This window comes from Salmo trutta, chromosome 11, assembly GCF_901001165.1.
Source record: "Salmo trutta chromosome 11, fSalTru1.1, whole genome shotgun sequence".
Classification (NCBI taxonomy): Eukaryota; Metazoa; Chordata; class Actinopteri; order Salmoniformes; family Salmonidae; genus Salmo; species Salmo trutta.
In genome coordinates, this window is record NC_042967.1 from 1,094,219 (window position 1) to 1,114,611 (window position 20,393).

At 42.5% G+C, this 20,393-nt stretch overlaps 2 protein-coding genes across 3 annotated transcripts; both read right to left on the bottom strand.

The window, feature by feature from the left end:
* Positions 1-2,623: 2,623 nt before the first annotated feature.
* On the bottom strand, positions 2,624-6,745 carry LOC115202067 (uncharacterized). 2 transcript variants are annotated; one of them, XM_029765931.1, is made up of 10 exons: positions 6,684-6,741; positions 6,455-6,508; positions 6,138-6,173; positions 5,779-5,886; positions 5,279-5,458; positions 5,089-5,160; positions 4,850-4,924; positions 4,331-4,384; positions 3,130-3,248; positions 2,624-3,076 (listed from the first exon to the last, which is right to left on the bottom strand). In XM_029765931.1, exons 2-10 carry the CDS (start codon positions 6,497-6,499, stop codon positions 3,073-3,075), a joined length of 693 nt encoding a protein of 230 aa, XP_029621791.1. In that variant the 5' UTR covers positions 6,500-6,508; positions 6,684-6,741; the 3' UTR covers positions 2,624-3,072. The 2 variants fall into 2 exon arrangements, with proteins under 2 accessions (XP_029621791.1, XP_029621790.1); XM_029765930.1 differs by having other exon boundaries at positions 2,624-3,248; positions 6,455-6,505; positions 6,684-6,745.
* Positions 6,746-8,267: 1,522 nt separating this feature from the next.
* LOC115201973 (SPARC-like protein 1) lies at positions 8,268-15,518 on the bottom strand. The gene is made up of 10 exons (XM_029765841.1): positions 15,231-15,518; positions 14,659-15,140; positions 14,263-14,353; positions 13,844-13,955; positions 13,278-13,399; positions 12,105-12,225; positions 11,733-11,869; positions 10,790-10,938; positions 9,173-9,321; positions 8,268-8,926 (listed from the first exon to the last, which is right to left on the bottom strand). The coding sequence occupies exons 1-10, from the start codon at positions 15,516-15,518 to the stop codon at positions 8,898-8,900; spliced, it is 1,680 nt and encodes a 559-aa protein (XP_029621701.1). The 3' UTR covers positions 8,268-8,897.
* Between the last annotated feature and the right edge of the window lie 4,875 nt (positions 15,519-20,393).

Consider the following 20,393-nt stretch of genomic DNA (forward strand, 5'->3'; position numbering starts at 1 on the left):
TGTGAGAAAATGCTTAGGAAGCAAGAGGGTAAAATTGACTGGTCACTTGTGCTGGATAGTATAAGGGTAGACAGTGCCTGTGAAGCCTTTAAATATAGATTCCTTAATGTGGTGAATGTGATTGCTCCCATTAGACGGGACAGACTAAAGCAGAGATCTAGCCCTTGGTTTAATCATGAGATTCTAGAATCTCTTCAAGCAAGGTCTTTAAGAAATGTAAATACTCAAGAGCAGTCTGATTTTCTCCAATATAAACGTCACAGAAATGAGGCACAAGGCAGGATGAAAGAAGCAAAATGCTTACTTTGCTCATAAAATCATTGAGAACAAAAATGACCCTAAAAAGCTTTGGAAATCATTTAAGGAACTAGGCTGTAGTAGTACTACCAAAAACAAACTAAACAGTATTGGACTGAACATCAGGGGGGAGATGATATATGAAAAGCAGAGGTGGACAATTAATTCAACAATTTTTTTACTTCTGTTGCCAGCAAGCTGGTTAGCAAGCTGCCAACCAGTTCTGGTTTGTATGGAAACGACCAAGTCAAGAAGTATTATGTCGAGTTAGGGGTTCAGCCAAACTCTTTTTCTTTTGCAAAGGTAGCAACAGACAAAGTAGCCAGTATGCTAGCAGACCTTGAATGCTCCAAAGCCACAGGCCTGGATAATATTCCTGCAAGGTTTCTTAGAGATTCTGCTGAGCAAATTGCTCTTGTATTAGGCATATCACTAATCTCTCTCTTGAACAATACCTCTGTATAAGAAGGGGATAATGTCACGCCCTAACCATAGAGAGCCCTTGGTTCTCCATGGTGTTGTAGGTCAGGGGGTGTTCTAGTCTTTTCATTTCTATGTTGGTGCTCTTGGTATGGTTCCCAATGAGAGGCAGCTGATGTTCCTTGTCTCTAATTGGAGATCATACTTAAGTTCTCCATTGTTCCCACCTGTGTTGTGGGATATTGTTTGTGTTAGTGTGTTTAGTACTACGGCTTTCACGTTCGTTTTATGTTTGTTTATGGTTTTGGTAGTTTCACTTTGGAACTCAAATCATGCTGCGCCTTGGTACATCTCTCATCACAATCGTGACAGAATATCCCACCAAGCAAGGACCAAGCAGTGTGTGACGGAGGTAAAGGAGTTTTGGACCTGGGAAGAAATCATGGGAGGACACGAGACCCTTCCTTGGTGGGAGTCGCAGAGGACTCAGGAAGGACAGCGACGACGCAGGGGACCGCGGCCACAGAAACCCCAATATTTTTTTTGGGGGGGGGCACGAGGGGTGGTCGGCCGAGCCAAGGAGAGAGCCAGAGCCCACCTGGGAGTCGATGGAGAAATGTGAGGAGGGATATCAGAGAATGACTTTGGCGAGGAGTATACTGCAGCGCAGGCGTGCTGAAGAGCGTGACACCAGTCCGGTGCCATCTGTGCCAGCTCCCCGCACTCGCCCTGAAAAGCCAGAGACCGTCAGGGAGGCGACGGAGAAGTTGGGGAGAGAGGAGAGAGATGTTGGTCAAGTGTGTTCTAGTGGGTACTATTTAATGAAGCTGCCAGTTGAGGACTTGTGAGGCATCTGTTTTTCAAACTAGACACTAATGTACATGTCCTCTTGCTCAGTTGTGAACTGTTGTGAACCACTCTTTCTATTCTGGTTAGAGCCAGTTTGAGCTGTTCTGTGAAGGGAGTAGTACACAGCGTTGTACGAGATCTTCAGTTTCTTGGCAATTTCTCACATGGTATAGACTTCATTTCTCAGAACAAGAATAGACTGACAAGTTTCAGAAGAAAGGTCTTTGTTTCTGTCCATTTTGAGCCTGTAATCGAACCCACAAATGCTGATGCTCCAGATACTCAACTAGTCTAAAGAAGGCCAGTTTTATTGCTTCTTTAATCAGGACAACCGTTTTCAGCTGTGCTAACATAATTGCAAAAGTGTTTTCTAATGATCAATTAGCCTTTTAAAATGATAAACTTGGATTAGCTAACACAATGTGCCATTGGAACACAGGAGTGATGGTTGCTGATAATGTCCTCTGTACGCCTATATAGATATTCCATAAAACATTTGCCGTTTCCAGCTACAATTGTCATTTACAACATTAACAATGTCTACACTGTATTTCTGATCAATTTGATGTTATTTTAATGGACAATTGTTTTTGCTTTTCTTTCAAAAACAAGAACATTTCTAAGTGACCCCAAACCTTTGAACGGCAGTGTACATGTTCCAAAAAAGGGAGAAATATTTGTATCAGGTTCCACCTGACATTTTAATACTCTTCTCGAAATAGCTGAGTCATTCTGATCTATACAATATATTTCTACCTATAGAATATATTTCTATCTATCTGAATGTTCTGTAACGTTGTTACCCTCATCAACCAGGCATCTATGATGGGCTTAAACAACAGTGGTGTTTCATTCAGCTATCAATGAGTCTTGGGGAATTTCCTCTCCAACACCAAATTAACAATACCTATCTAGATCTCTCCCATATTCCCAAGAAAGCAGTTGCTTCTGGTCAATAGTCAATTATGTGTGTAATTATCAATCGTAATAGTTTAATAGGGAATGAATAGCAATTAGATTGCAGGACATGGAGAGATAGAACCTGCAAAGATTGACATCCATTTAATAATTTATTCAAAGACATCAGCTGTGATAACATCATTTCCAGTACATTGGGAACGCCGTTACAAAACATGGATATGGACACACAGTCGAGATACAGTCAGGCCTATGCCTGTTAATCTAGTTTTAGTTTTGTCAAAGGAGACTGGAATAACACTTTTCTTTCATAAAGTTTATTCAGAGATAGATTTTGAAGTAAGAGGGGGTACAAACAAGAAGGCAACACAGCAAGTTATAGTAGCGCACCCAGGAATTGAACCCCCGCCTGTAGAGGTAATTTGTCATCTGGAATTGGCAGCTTGACGAGATTCTGGTACTTGATATTCCAGGTTATATAGTTCATTTTGGGTTGCAAAATTCTGTTAACTTTCCCACTTTCCACACATCCCAGTTACCAGAATTTTGCAAAATTCTGTTAACTTTCCCACTTTCCACACATCCCAGTTACCAGAATTTTGCAAAATTCTGTTAACTTTCCCACTTTCCACACATCCCAGTTACCAGAATTTTGCAACCCTAGTTAGAATGCTGTCCAGGTTTGAGATGCTCAGCCTCACTTCAGCATTCACTGGTGAGTCAGAGCCAGAGGATTCTTCCACCTCTCCAGCAGTCACCTTCGTCTGATGGGCAGAATGGAAACATGATAGAAGCATTATTAGCTACTTTGTACATTTGTTATTGTTACCTCGTGTTATATTAACAACAAATGTATTGCTACAACCTTAGTTTATTAGTGACGTATAGGATTTAAATGCATGTTTCATGAAAATACATGTTTCTTGAAGTATACCTTGGACAAGTCAGCCTTGTCTGAGCCGTAACAGCCCATAGGGGCAGGAGACTACAGTATGTCTTGATTCTGTAGCATGAGGCAGCTTGATGTACAAGGCGCTAGTCGTTTGCATGTACAAGACACTAGTTTTTGCAAGGCCTTACCCCCAACACATCTCCTTAATGCTGAGTGCCAAGAAGAGAGGCATCACTTCCCATTTTTAGAGTCTTTGGTATGACTTGACTGTGGGTCGAACCCCCACCCTTCCAATCTGAGAGTGGACACTCTAATCGAAGACAGTACAGATTAAAGATAGGCAGATACTGTTTCTCCAATAGGCAATGTCATGGCGACTTTGGCTAGCTAAACTGATGTTCAGAAACAGGTAATCGGGTCTAACAGCCTTCTGCGGTCGAACTGTGCATGTGCAGGCCATCAAATCAAAGGCACTCCTTCGATATAAAGTTATTTTTGACGAAAAAGTGTCTGTTTGTCACTTCCACTAGGTTGGAGTAATAACATGTTCAACTACTTAAGAAATTGGCTCAAATCTAGGTTGTCCTTTACATTTAGAGAAAATTAGGAATTGAATTTTTTTTTTACTTCTCTCATTGACTTCTCAAACCCCAAACCCCGCCCTGGTCTGCTTGGTCTGTTTCGCAAGTGTTCCTGGATGTCTCGCGATGTTGCGCCTCTGGATTTAGAAACGCTGTGCTCGAACCACAAGGCCACTGAGTTGCCTCATGTTTCATGAGAAAACGTCATTAAAACGTGAACAATGGATAAAGGTTCATTTGAGAGCTGCCTTGGTAATTTGGAAATGAGTCATCTTTATTTGAGGGCAATTCGTTCAAATACATGATGAGGGTTATAAGGGCAATCACACTGTCAGAAATGAAGTGGAGAGGAGGAATAACTGTGAGAATATACCAGTGGAGTATCTGTTCTTGTTGATGTGGCCATTCCATGGAAAGGGACTGAATGCTGTGAAGGGGATATAAAATGAGAGAGCAGGTGAAACACTTGCAAAGGTATATCAAGGTCCATAAAACATTTCTTTGTGACTGCGATGTAGTCTGTGCAATCTACAGTTGCGAGCACTAAAACCTTTTTATAATCTGGTGCCACGGTACATGTTTTTGTGACAAACTATTACTATACTTATGCCAAACTATATTATTGGATACTACAGTAGTTGTTCCTGCCAAAACCAGCACCTGGATCTAGGTATGCTCCTGTACACAGGGCTTTATATTTATGTATTGCTAGGACATGTTAGGGCCGTGTTGCACACGCTTGCACTGTGGCAATTGTTCTACTAATACCACAGAACAACCAAATCTCATTCACCGGATACTTCCGCCATCTGCGCTTTGCACAGTCAACCTGGGGAACTTTTCAGTGCCCTCAACTGTATGACTAACGAGTAGAGGTGGCCCGTCATGTTACCTTGACTCTAGCTTTGCCTGCCTTCAATCCAGCAGCTGGCTGCTGGATGTTGTTTCCTCCACCCACAGGAATAATCTGACAGGAGAGATTATGAGGAGAGAATGAGAGAGCCAGAATCACCATCATGGGTCATTGACATCAAGGTGTGAACACTGTTAAATGGGATGAATTTGGTGCATTGAGATATCTAGGTGTACGACACTACAAGACATACTACTGATACAACAGTAATGATATACCTGCATCAACATTGGAACCTGGGGGCCTCCAATGCCATTTGCCTGTGGCAGAACTGCAAATAATGGTACAACCTGTAAAGATATGTTTAAACAGTCACACTGTAACACTGATTATTTTCAATAGATACTCGTGATATCTCTAGGCTTCTGGCTAATGTTAGAGAAGCGAAGTTGGACAAAGGAGACAAACCCCATTGGCTAGTTGAGGAAGCGGTCCCTGTTGTAGTGGCATGCCATTGGCTGCTCCCACCTGTCCTACAGGAAGTGCCCCACCCTGCTGAAGAGCACCAATGGGGACCAGCTGGGGCATGGCAGCCTGACCAAGTGCACCTGATTGTTGAATAAGTAATGATCCACCAACTGGTACTACCTGTTTTGCCAATAAGAATAGTTTAGACCAGGAGAAACAGTTTATATTAGAAATATGACATGTTAGAGAGGTAGCCCATAGTACAGATGCGCTGGTTCAAAAGTTACTTTTTAAAATGCCTGGACTGCAGCACCGATACATCGTCTATGGCTCTCTTGTAAGTTTGCTTGCAATCATCTAACAAAAACCTATGTAATTAAATATATAGGTTATATTTCTGAAATATGCCACTGATGGTGTAGTTATATTCACTTTGCAGTTTTTTTTAACCTGTGCTGCAGCGCAGGGACACTTTTTAACCACCCACACTGTATACGTACCTGTGCCAGAAAGGGTTGCCCATTTAAGGCAAGCCCATTCATAACCCCTGGGTTAACAGCATTACCAACCATGCCTCCATTCACAACTCCTCCATTGCCACCACCACCCTGGGGAGTAATGCACATTATCCTATTACTTAGCTCATAACGCCTTGACTTCTCTCACTGAGTCATACTGTCCACACTATTTCTTTATACTGTATATGTATTGATACACTATGTATTATATTGTATTTATGTATAACATTATTGTAAAAGTTACTCTCAGTGATTGTAAAGAAGCTCAGAAAGTAAATGTATATTAAGACAATTTTATCAACAATGTCTTATTGTTAAGATGTTTACGAAACACACAATACCTCGCCACTACCTGAAGACTGTCCTCCAGCCGCCACCTACAAATGAAACCAGGAAAGCACAGTGGACGCTATCAGACCTGGCTCTCAAATTCTTGAAAAATAATTTCAGATACTTTGTGCCTGTTTGAGCTTGCCTACATGTAGTTAAATTAACTTTAAAAAGTCCCAAAACTGGAAACCCTGAATCTGCCAAATCAGGCACTACTAGCAAACTCAAGCAAACGCTCAATGTATTCGAAAGGATGTCCAAGTACTTGAACCCAGGTCTGGACGCTATGGTAGCTACAGTATTGAATAAATATTTAAATGTGTCTTACCAGGAGAGCCATTGTCTGAAAGATGATCCACAGCATACAAAACATGTTGCTCTGCTTTACCATACAAAAAAGAAAGTCAGAAAAGCATCTCATTGTTGGAAACATATAACCGATAGGAGCAATAACCCTGTGTCATGAATTTTCAATCAATACAAAATCAATACTTGAAATGTGATTAAATTGCATGAAGGCTGTTCCATGAAAATGGTTAAGTTGTCATCTGTCATACCTTTGTGAATGACGGCAGTTTTTCAGCTCACAAAGACACTTCTGAAGATGACATGTTGTTTCTAGTTTCGCTCTTATAAAGAGCCACTTCCTCCATGTCCACTGGTAACAGTCCAATCAGAATACAGCTCTAAATGTTGATCTCACAATTGTGGCTTGCTGACCCAAAGAGGGCCTTATTCAAAATCACATGGATTGCAAACCCAGACCAGGAATCTGAACCATATTATCATATTACAATTATGTCCTTATTATAAGCCTTTGTTGGATGAGTGAACTGTGCACCTGTGGTGGCTGTGTAAAATAGATGCCGGTTATTATTTTCATCCAAACTAAAAGAGACAAAGCATCACCACTGACGTAAAAGTGACATCACCAACCACAACTTATTCCAGTTAATTCCCTATTATGTCATTGTACAGTACAAATGATCAAATAAGAATATAAAAGAAGGCTTGAGTGTAATTCAGTGTAACCTAAAAAGTAAATACTGGAGTAGTTTCTCTTCATTGTATCAATTTATCATATTGCATGAAATAACTTTATCGATGAAAATTTCCTCGCGGGGATCAATAAAGTTACATTCAATTCAATTGTGCATAAAGTAAAACAATCAAACAGGAATGTGATGAGATTCGATGAGGTCATAATTACTTTTATTAGAATGGTTAGTGAAGTAGCTATATGAGGCAAGACATAAACAACAGTTACAGCATTCAACTCTTAGTAATTCTGTCAACATCACATGTTCTACTACATTTACTGCCATTTAAATTTGTCCTTTTGACATAATATAAATAAATACTCTATTCAAGCTCAATTTATTTTGAGAGTCAATTATAAATGGTTTCCATACAAAAAATGCTCCCACATACAACTATAGCTTTTATATGTTTAAAATAAATACTGTAATATTTTGGCCAAAAAGTAAAGGGATCGGTTTCACCTGCATAGAAGTCCATTTTTGTTTTGTTTTCTGTCATCTACAAAAAGCACTCGTAAACTTTCCCCCTCTTGGAATGTGTTCATAACACTGATATCATTGTTAATTGTTTAAAAAATACAATCTCATCACCGACTCTACTAATACCACTATCAGCTATACAGTATCTACATACAGTATCATAGAACATCCACATATTTATAGATCCAAATTTGCTCTACTTTGGTCTGATTTAATGATGTGACCTTTTTTTTTAAAATGACATACCCAAATCTAACTGCCTGTAGCTCAGGACCTGAAGCAAGGATATGCATATTCTTGATACCATTTGAAAGGAAACACTTTGAAGTTTGTGGAAATGTGAAATTAATGTAGGAGAATGTAACACATGAGATCTGGTAAATAATACAAAGAAAAAAAGCATATTTTTTTCATCATCTTTGAAATGCAAGAGAAAGGCCACAATGTATTATTCCAGTTTAGGCGCAATTTAGATGTTGGCCACTAGATGGCAGCAGTGTATGTGCAACGTTTTAGACTGATCCAATGAACCGTTGCATTTCAATTCAAAATGTTGTATCAAGTCTGCCCACATGTGCCTAATTGGTTTATTGACACATTTTCAAGTTCATAACTCTGCACTCTCCTCAAACAATAGCATGGTATTATTTCACTGTAATAGCTACACTGTAATAAGACAACATGAACTATCCTCCTCTTCCATCTATGACATAAGACATGGAAGGACAGTGGTCCATCCTCACTTTTACTTTTTAGTCAATCGTACTTTGCAGTAGCATGGTGGAACCGGCCTGATTACTGTGTTCACCATTTTGTTTTACTGCACATATAAATCTGGGCTTTCTCCAATAGATGGGAGTTTTGGACAAACCAAGAAATGACTGGTCAAATCAGCGTCCTCTCAGAAAACCCACCCTCAAAATCCTGTGCTTTGAATTAGGTCGTCCTCTGATTGGTTAAAGGTGATCTCATCACTGACGAGTTAGTTTTGAATAATGCCTCTCATTACAGACATAGGCTCAAACAGTTTCAATAAGGAGCAATGCCAGACTGATATGTGAAGTTAAATAGAATGGTGAACACAGCAATCAGGCTGGTTCCACCAGGCTAACTTTACAGAACATCCCAAAAACATACAGTTGAAATCAACACAAGTGATTCTCCAATTAAGGTATGTGGTTCTGCCATGATTGAAGGTTATCTTGTTAAATGCTTATTTAAGCTGGTTGCTTGATGAGGTACTGATTGGATTCAGAAGAGCAGGTTGACATCCATGTCCTCTGCAGAGGGGGAAAATGGAAAATCACAAAAGATGACGTCTTTACAAGAGTTTAGAGTGCAGGGTCATACTATCAAACATGTTTGAAAGCACATGACCATGGTCCTTCTGTAAGCTATAGTAATGCAGCATTCATTCATTCACTCACATCTAACTACTACAACTATCACAACATTGCCAATGTCATGCAAGCCTCATTCTTTGGCCATTGAATTGCTTTCACTTTGTATAAGCCTGCCACTCTTACCATCCTTGATGCCGAAGCAGTGGGTCCACTCCCTGAAGGACACCTGTTTGTCTTTGTCTGCGTCACACTCCTGGAAGAAGCGGGAGGTACAATGCTCCATGGGGACTAACGGGACCCTCAAGGGGGCCAGCTCAGAGTGGGACAGGAACCTGGATAGGAACACCAGTGTCATGTTCATAAGCCTATGCAATGGAGAACGTTTTGAAACATTTTGCAACAGAAAACAAAAATGAGTGTCTCTAATTGTGCATTACTGGCATCTAGATCACCAACAAACTAACATGGTCCAAGCACACCAAGACAGTCGCGAAGAGGGCACGACAAAACCTATTCCCCCTAAGGAAACTGAAAAGATTTGGCATGGGTCCTCAGATCCTCAAAAGGTTTTACAGCTGCACCATTGAGAGCATCCTGACGAGTTGCATCACTCCCTGGTATGGCAACTGCTCGGCCTCCACCCGCAAGGCACTACAGAGCGTAATGCGTACGGCCCAGTACATCACCGGGGCCAAGCTTCCTGCCATCCAGCACCTCTATACCAGGCAGTGTCAGAGGAAGGCCCTAAAAATTGTCAAAGACTCCAGCCACCCTAGTCATAGATTGTTCTCTCTGCTACCGCACGGCAAGCGGTACCGGAGCGCCAAGTCTAGGTCCAAGAGGCTTCTAAACAGCTTCTACCCCCAAGCCAAAAGACTCCTGAACAGCTAATCAAATGGCTGCCCAGACTATTTGCATTGCCCCCCCACTTCTACGCTGCTGCTACTCTCTGTTATTATCTATGCATAGTCACTTTAATAACTCTACCTACATGTAAATATTACCTCAATACCGGTGCCCCTGCACATTGACTCTGTGTCGGTACCCCCTGTATATGTCCCCGCTACTGTTATTTACTGCTGCTCTTTAATTATTTGTTATTCTTATCTCTTACTTTTTTGTTTTTTATCTTACAGTGAGGGAAAAAAGTATTTGATACCCTGCTGATTTTGTACGTTTGCCCACTGACAAAGAAATGATCAGTCTATAATTTTAATGGTAGGTTTATTTGAACAGTGAGAGACAGAATAACAACAACAAAAATCCAGAAAAACGCATGTCAAAACTGTTATCAATTGATTTGCATTTTAATGAGGGAAATAAGTATTGGATGTTGGATGGTGAGCCGTGCATTGCATGACGTGCAGTTTTGTGCTGTTCCTATCAGGTACATTGTTAAAGATATTATATTGTAATTGTATTATTTTGGTAACTATATTCCCCAGTGAACAAGCACCAAACCAGCGGTAGGTTGTTGGTTGCAAAGCACTTGCGTGAGTGCAGAGTTGGATGGTGAGCCGTGCAATTTTGTGCTGTTCCTATCAGAATAAAGCTCCATGACTGGTGGTACAAGTTGGAGTTTGTGCCGATGATTGATTGTACACAACGCAAGAAGAGTACTGTTACACTGCACTAGGCGTGTAACTTTTTACAGATGCTCATATTAATTTCAATGGAAGCTTGGCGTAAGCAAGAGGCTCCGCAAGAGGCTCATGCTTCTCAGTGTAAATTTATGTTCTGGTTCTTTTTCATGATAATGACATCAACAAAAAAATGCATCTTTCTCCTGAAGTACCGTACCTGTCAGAAGGGTGCTGGTCCATCTGAGCAAACTGCCAGTGCACGGGATAGATGTACATGTTGTAGTTCTTCTCAAAGTCCTGGGCCAGCAACTCGATGGGGTGGTCGCCGGCATGGAGGCGCCTCTCACTCTCGTGGATCTTTCTCACCTGGGAGATTGACATCATCATCATTTATGGTCACACATGAATAATAAAGTTGTATTGAATTGAATATGAATATGTGCTAAGAAGAAAATCAGTTGTGAGGCACTGGTGATTTTATGTCTTTATGTATACTATCAATCACTAAGAATGCAGTTGGTTAAACTTCATAAAGCCCCTTTAAATGTGTCATGTCCTGACCATAGTAAGTTGTTATTTTCTATGGTAGAGTAGGTCAGGGCGTGACAGGGGGGTTTTCTAGTTTAGTTTTTCTATCTTGTTATGTTCTAGTTTTGTATTTCTATGTTGGGTTGTTCTAGTTGTTGTATTTCTATGTTGGGCTTTGTTTGAGATGATCTCCAATTAGAGGCAGCTGGTCATCATTGTCCCTAATTGGAGGTCATATTTAAGTTGGTGTTTGTCCCACCTGGGTTTGTGGGAGATTCATTTTGAGTAGTGTATGTTTCACCTCTGTGTCACGGTTTGTTGTTTTTTGTCATTCAGTTTATTTATGTATTGCATAGTTTCACAGTATAAATAAAATGTGGAACGACACACACGCTGCACTTTGGTCCGCTCATTCCTACGACAGCCGTGACAAAATGAATATGAATTATTTAGAAAATATAAATAATTGAACTAATATAACCCCCTTCTAGATGGTATGTCTAATGTGAAGTGTTACCCTCAAATTTTAAGCTTATAGTTAAGGGTTTTTTCAAATCTATGGATCCAATGATATTCAATTAAATAAAAATATATAAAAATGAAATCCAAATTAAAAAAAAATATTTACTCACTCTAATGCGTTGCTTGGGGATGAGGAAGCCAGGGGACATGGAGTCATGTTCATAGAGATGCAGCAAGACGTTCTTCAACCAGTCGCGCATACGCAGAGGAAACTGGACCAGTTCGGCATTCATACACGGCGCTATGACTAACAGAGAGAGCAAGGTAGGGGAAGAAAGAGAGAGAGTGAGAAAGAGAGCAGAGGGAGAGACAAGGTAAGATGAGAGAATTAAATAGAGAGTGAGAAACAGACGAGAGAGAGAAATAAAAAGATAGGGAGTAGAAGAAATTGACAAAAATGTGTTATACTTTATGTGGCTATTTAATGTTAGTTACTGTATTGGTCAGAAACTGTAGAGGTGGTCTGACTATAGCTGTCTTACATTTGCAGGGTCCAGTGTAGTCCAGGTGAAGTCTATGGCCTCTCTTGGTGCCTTCCAGGTTGCACTTAGTGGCAAAGAGCTCACAGGACGTGTCGTAGGTGACATTGTCAGTTCCACATACCTGCATGAAAGATAAATGACTTCATGAGTTATGGATTTAACAAAAGAAAATGCTTCAGATAAAGATATTGTAGTGATCCTGCTCTTGGTAAGCAACTAAGCATCACAGAGTTCCAATAGAGTGAACTCTATTGGGACTGAGGCTAGCGCACCTGTCTTAGGAACAGAGGTCTGCAAATACAATTCTAGCCAGAACCAACAGCTCCCCAATGTTGCTAGAATATCATGTCAGGGTTGTACCTACCATTGCCAGATTCGTGGCATGTTTCCTTCAAGTTTCCTTGAAATACAGATGTAGGATCAGAATACCTATCCAAATCTTAACTTTCATAGAGGCATAGTTCTTTGGTACCAATCTTATCAATTGCCACGGATACCTCTGGAACTGTCATTGCGCACACCTGGCCCCTATTCCCACTGATTGTATATGTATATCTCTGCCCTTTGTTCACCATAGTGGGGTCGATTATTGTTACAATGTCCGTTGGTGCGTGTGAGTACCTGTGCTGTGTGTTTTGGGCTTTCGTGCCCTTGTGGATTGCTCAGATGATTACGGGTCTTGTCCCGTTTGATTATCATTGTGCGTTAGTGGTATTTATTTGAGGTACTCCTCACTCTTTTTTGGGGGTTTCAACCCTGTATTTTTGTTACTTGTTTGTTTGGTCTTCGTCCCCGTGCCTTTACACGGCACGCCATCATTTGCATTCCTGAGCCTGTCTCCCGAATTTCTTCATACCAGCGTGACATCAATTTCCATGGCTTACAGTTCCTGACCCTAATAGCAACTTTTCCCAAATGTTTTTAAAGGAACTCCTTTCGTATTGTTTATGTTTATTCGACAGGGTAGAGAGAAAGTGCAAGAGCAGTGGGTCAGGTTCAACCCATACTCGCAGCAGTACATACTGCATAGTATTGTAACGACCCTGGGTTTATAAGCGCGGATATCGACTCCCTGCTCCCTGCCTGTTTCATTACAGTATATTTGATTCAGAGGCAACGATTTAAAACTCTGAACCCCACCAGGCCACCCCAATGACCACTGTTCATACTCACATGATCATAGTCAGTGACACTCTGTGGGCAGGCAGAAGGCTCCTGACACACACACATAGGCGTCTTCTCCTTGTTGAGTTTACAGGTCTTTCCACGTTTACAACGGAAGTTCTCACAAGGGTCTAAAAGAGAAAAAAAATTACCTAAACACACTCATGCCCTATAATTTTATATCAGTGGAACATTGATGTGAATTTTTTGGGTTTATTTTCTGCTAGATTCACTAAGTCATTGTATTTATACTTTGTTCATGTGTTATTAATGTTTTAATCAGGTCTTAATCATGATTTACAAGTATGTACTTTCCAGTGGTTATAGATGTCAATGGAAACCCCAGCACTACCACCACAGCCATTACCCCCTGCATTCCATTGCCATTTGAGTTTGTACAGTGCTCGAATTCAACATGAGCTCTCATTGACCCCTTAATCCAGTGGAGGCGAGAGGGGGTTTGTTTTGGTAGCGTGGCACTATTCTTCTGGGAGTGTTAGTGAAAGGGCCCAGTCAGCAGATTCCTAGTGTGTATGTGTGTGTGTGTGCATGCCTTGCTGAGATTGACACTATACCGGCAGCGGAGGCTTGGGGTCTGTATAGGCTGGCCGCCAAAGAGGGCCTGGCGCTGGGGTAGAGGTCCACTGTCGCCTTGATCTGGACCGGGTTCATTCCCACCAGAGGAGCCTGGGTAGGAAACAGAAGGTGAAATCACAATAGAGGTCAACAAACCACCCACAGATGTTAATAGATAAGATGTGGGCTGCATTTGAAATGACATCCTATATTGTATAGTACACACATTTTGGGAAGCTCTGGGAATAGAGTAGGTCCATCCATGGATCATCGGTTTAATTTGAAATAGGAATAGGTCACCCGCAGAAAAGGGCCTAGCTTTATATAGGGCTTACATGGTTCAGTGTAGGTTGAAGTTTTAGGATGACATTGCATTATAGCTAACGGGCGGTATGTGATGAGTGTTACCCTACCCTGCTCTTCTCCTCTTGGGCTTGTAGACAGCACTGTCAGTGGTGCGGTAGTGCTCCTTCACGCCCTCATCCCCTGGTGGTCTGGGACTCCCTCTCCTGGTGGGGCCTCATTCATTTTACATTTACATTTTAGTCATTTAGCAGACGCTCTTATCCAGAGCGACTTACAGTAGTGAATTCATACATTTCATACAATTTCATACATATCATACTTTTTTTTTTCTGTGCTGGCCCCCCGTGGGAATTGAACCCACAACCCTGGTGTTGCAAACACCATGCTCTACCAACTGTGGGGGGTGCTTCCTCACTCTCTGGTTCTTCCTCTGCTTCCAGGCTTTGCCTCTGGTGTGACTGGCACTCTTGTTTATGTTCTTCTCCTCCTTCTCTTCTCCCCCTTCTACAGAAAGATGTGTCCCATCAAGATCCACACTGTTCTTTGTCTCTTGGTGTTCAGTGTCTCTGTCTGCGTTTTTGTATTGGTCCCTTTTTCTTGGGAATTGTCCTTGTACTGCACTTCCTGGCTCTTAGAGGCCTCGGCGTCTTGTATGTCGTGCTGGGACTCATAGTCATCGGTGGCAGTGGGGATTTCGTCTTCCTTGTGTTTTTCTTTCTCCTCGACCTTGGCCTCCTCTTTCTTATTTGAAAGGAGCTGGGCGTCTTCGGCGAGGGGGTTCCCTTCCTCAGGTTCGGTTTCAAGGGGCTCTGTGTTGTCACGGTCGCTGGCGTAGTCCAGATCCTCTGGAATCTCAGGCTCGGTGTTGCTGTCCGTCTCTTCGACTTGAGCCTCTTCCTCTACTCCTCTGTCCCTGACCACATGTTCCTCCTCGTCCTCTTTCTCTCTCTTGTCCTCATCCTCAACTGACTCCTCCTCATCCTCCATCGCCTTCACCTTTTCCGCCTCTTTCTCTGCCTCCACATCCACCTCCTCCTCCACCACCTCCTTATCTTCCTCCTCCTTTTCCAAGTCTCCCACCTCTTCTTCTCCCTCCCCCTCCTCCTCTTCAGACTGTGTCTCCTCAGACTCAATCTTTCCCCCCTCCTCTTCTTCCTCCTCCTCCTCTTCCACCTCTTCTTCCTCTGACTCCCCCTGGAGGAGGTCCACCAGTGCCTTATTGCTCAGCAGGACAGGGGTGCTCCTCTCACCACTGTCGGACACAACAAACACCCCTTCCTCATTGGAGGGACCCACATTAGCACTAGCATTGTCCTCGTAGCTCATGTCCTCATCCTCCTGCTCCTGACTGCTAGACTCAAAGGTCATGAAGGTCGGCAGGACCTCCCCCTCATTGACCTCATCTGGAACAATGTCCTTGGAAAACAAAATGAAAAGTTTCTGGAAAAACATTTTGTAAATATAACAAAAGATATAGCTTCTGGACAAACTTTTGCCATTCATATAATGAAAGGTAAAGTTTCTGGAGAATCCTTGTCAATGTGTTCTGTTTTTATAGAGATGGGGTTTATTTACAGTATGGAACTTATTTCAAATACAGGAGTTGGATGCACTTTACCTTCTCTTTAGCTATGTGTGAGGACTTGGATAAAGCTTGATGTTTGTCGTGAGGTTTGCCTTTGACCTTGGGAATAGCAAATAATTATTGATAATTCTTGATATTCAACAGGGCTACAATGATTGGCATCATACATTTTTATTAAAAAGCTGTTCATAAAGAGTGGATTTATCAGTACTTACAGACACAGCAAATGCTGAGGCCAATAGCCAAAGGAATATTAAATGGGTCTTCATACCTATAACGACATCAAATTAAATGGAATATATTATTTATTAGTATTTATAATTGAGTGTAAAGTTTAAACGACCAGTGCAGTCAAAATATTTTTTTCCTTTGTTTTGAATACCACAAGTGGGTGTCACGGGCTGGCTCGAAGAACAACAGGAGAGGTAGAGTCAGGCGCAGGAGACAGAGAGTTCGTGACCACACTTCTTTATTTGAAGCAACTGGATGTGGTCGTCAAAGTATAGGGGCGCAGCCCTTAAATATTCTGCGATGGTGTACACAAAGAAAATAAACCACTGGCAGAAGGAAAACTCAGTACACGTTCTTTTCGCACAACAAAACCCGGACAAGCAACACAATCATGTACAACCACATACATCCTACGCTAACCTAAATAACCCCCCCTTACTAATGACTAACCCAAAACAGGTGCGTGCCTACCTAGACCTAACCAAACGAAAGTGAAACAAAAAGGGATCGATGGTAGCTAGTAGGCCGGCGACGACGACCGCCGAGCTCCGCCCGGCCGAGGAGGGGCGCCACCATCCGTCACTGTCGTGACAGTGGGACTTTTTATTGCTCAATCTAATTTGAGCTGATTTAATATTTTCCATAGGCCTAACGGACACATGCTCAAACTTGTGCACTTTTAATTGACTGAAATTATCGAGATATCAAAGTGTCACCAACTACATTTTTAACAATAGGTCGGGCGATCATTTTTCACATGCAAATAGCCATTTTCGGGAAGTGGTTCAAGGCATGCCATTCCATGACAGCAGCATTTATTTTTCAACAATGTTTTGAAGCGATGGGCCTTATCAGTCCTCCTTGACAACAAAAATATAAACAGAGTAGGCTAATAAGTCCTTCGTTTTTGGGTTATGTTCAGATAAAAATATTTTACTAATCAATATTTGCAAGTCATATTATTGAAGATCAAGGGGTATTTAATCAACTGAAATGACTAGAAATCTGACAGACTTAGTTTTTTAATATAAAGATATAGCCTAATTGTATTATTATCTGTATATAAGTAGAAAGCAATGGGTTAGAAATATACCTAACCCATAAAGTAAAATGCAACATCCATTTATGGCCAGCTAAACTCTAACATTGATTGATCCTGCAATAGATGTTGTTCAATTGGTAATATTCATTTGTGTCTTCTACTAATGCCTCTTAATAGGAAAGTAATCAGATTATGTTACTGAGTTTGGGTAATCCAAAAAATGACGTTACTGATATACGTTTGGACAGGTAACTAGTAACTTTAATGATTTCCATTTAGAAAGTAACCTACCAAACCCTGTCGGTTCAACACAACTATGGAGAATTCAAATCCCGCCCCAAGCCGGCCCCAATGGATACCAACTGAAATGGCCCATGGCAGACCACCCAGACCTCCACCCACAAGGTAGTCTGGGTATTGTGCACACTGTGCGCTGCCTAATGACCCTCTCCTGTCCCAGCTGTAAGCACACTGTGGGCTAGACTGGGAACAGTGACATCCAAGCTATAAAACCTCACAAATGTGTGTGGTGATGCCCAACTTGCCGCAGCGCAAATATCCCCTACAGTCAATCCTTTAAATAATGCCCAAGACGCTGCCAAGCCCATGGTTGAGTGGGCAGGTACACCGCTAAATAACCCTTACCACTTGCTGCAGTATACCAGGGAGATAGCCTTCACAAGCCAGTAGGATAGACGTTGCTTAGAGAGCGCCCTGCTACGAGCTGGATTAGCTAAACAGACAAAAAGCTGGTCACATAACTGGTTATTTCGGGTGCGTCTCAAAGCGCGTGCATAAAGCTAGTACTGGACAGGGCATGAAACCTCTGTTACTCTTCAGAAGCAAAAGGAGGAGGTGAAAAGGGAAATAAGCTCAAAGGCTAAAGACATGTAAGTCATAACCATGAAGGCTACATTAGGACACAATGTCACGTTAGAGTCGCCAGGGGTGAACTGAGTACAGGAACGCTGTACAGATAAGGCGTGGAGGCCCCCAACACATTTAGCCGAGGCCCAAGCCATGAGCAGAGAGCTCTTGTAGGAGAGGATCTTCAGATCCACCAACTCCAGAGGCTCAAAGGGGGCAGCACACAATGCCTCCAAAACCAGAGCTAAATCCCATGTGTGCGCAATAGGTACAGCAGGGTCCAAGACCACTGCTGCACAAGAATTTTCGTTTTCTTGCGTTGCGTAAAGATCTACGTCGGCCCTGCCTAACCTCTCCCATATCTGGGCAACCACCCAGGGGTGTAGCCTCCACTGACCAGCACATACCAGCCCATCAAACGTGGGAGGAGGTGCCTGAACGCTAAATACATCCTCGGAAGCTCCAGGTAATTGAAATGTCAGGCATTCTGTCCACCGTCCATACCTCCAATTCGAGTAGCCATCGCACAGTGTGCCCCACACTTAGGGGAACACGTCAATTATGACCACCTTGCAGAATAACACCTATCCCATGAGCACCCCTTGCGACAGTACCCCACTGGGCCAGCGCCTGCAGGCATATCGGGGACAATCGAAGCGACCTGTTAAGGTGGCAGAAGATAGCCCTATTTACCAAGTCCCTATTATGGCAAGAACAGCTGAAATAAGCAAAGAGAAACAACAGTCCATAATTACTTTAAGACATGTAAATATGGAACATTTCAAGAACTTTGAATGTTTCTTCAAGTGGAATCGCAAAAACATCAAGCTCTATGATCAAATCAAATCAAATGTATTTATATAGCCCTTCTTACATCAGCTGGTATATCAAAGTGCTGTACAGAAACCCAGCCTAAAACCCCAAACAGCAAGTGATGCAGGTGTAGAAGCACAGTGGCTAGGAAAAACTCCCTAGAAAGTCCAAAACCTAGGAAGAAACCTAGAGAGGAACCAGGCTATGAGGGATGGCCAGTCCTCTTCTGGCTGTGCCGGGTGGAGATTATAACAGAACATGGCCAAGATGTTCAAATGTTCATAAATGATCAGCATGGTCAAATAATAGTAATCACAGTGAACAGGTCAGGGTTCCATAGCCGCAGGCAGAACAGTTGAAACTGGAGCAGCAGCACGGCCAGGTGGACTGGGGACAACAAGGAGTCATCATGCCAGGTAGTCTTGAGGCATGATCCTAGGGCTCAGGTCCTCCGAGAGAAAGAAAGAAAGAAAGTGAGAAAGAAAGAAAGAAAGTGAGAATTAGAGAGAGCATACTTAAATTCACACAGGACACCGGATAAGACAGGAGAAATACTCCAGATATAACAGACTGACCCCAGCCCACCGACACATGAACTACTGCAGCATAAATATGATGATACCTCCGGACAGGGCCAGACAGGCAGGATATAACCCCACCCACTTTGCCAAAGCACAGCCCCCACACCACTAGAGGGATACCTTCACCCACCAACTTACTATCCTGAGACAAGGCCGAGTATAGCCCACAAAGATCTCCGCCATGGTACAACCCAGGAGGCGCCAACCCAGACAGGAAGACCACGTCAGTGACTCAACCCACTCAAGTGACGCACCCCTCCTAGGGACGGCATTGGAAGAGCACCAGTAAGCCAGTGGCTCAGCACCTGTAATAGGGTTAGAGGCAGAGAATCCCAGTGGAGAGAGGGGAACCGGCAAGGCAGAGACAGCAAGGGCTGTTCGTTGCTCCAGTGCCTTTCCGTTCACCTTCACACTTCTGGGCCAGACTACACTCAATCATATGACCTACTGAAGAGATGAGTCTTCAATAAAGACTTAAAGGTTGAGACCGAGTCTGCGTCTCTCACATGGGTAGGCAGACCATTCCATAAAAATGGAGCTCTATAGGAGAAAGCCCTGCCTCCAGCTGTTTGCTTAGAAATTCTAGGGACAATTAGGAGGCCTGCATCTTGTGACCGTAGCCTACGTGTAGGTATGTACGGCAGGACCAAATCGGAAAGATAGGTAGGAGCAAGCCCATGTAATGCTTTGTAGGTTAGCAGTAAAACCTTGAAATCAGCCCTTGCCTTAACAGGAAGCCTGTGTAGTGAGGCTAGCACTGGAGTAATATGATCACATTTTTTGGTTCAAGTCAGGATTCTAGCAGCCGTATTTAGCACTAACTGAAGTTAATTTAGTGCTATCATTCACAGAGACAAACTGATATCTTTCCGACAGATAAGATCTAAACCAGGCCAGAACTTGTCCGTGTAGACCAATTTGGATTTCCAATCTCTCCAAAAGAATGTGGTGATCGATGGTATCAAAAGCAGCACTAAGGTCTAGGAGCAGATGCAGAGCCTCGGTCTGACGCCATTAAAAGGTCATTTACCACCTTCACAAGTGCAGTCTCAGTGCTATGATGGGGTCTAAAACCAGACTGAAGCATTTCGTATACACTGTTTGTCTTCAGGAAGGCAGTGAGT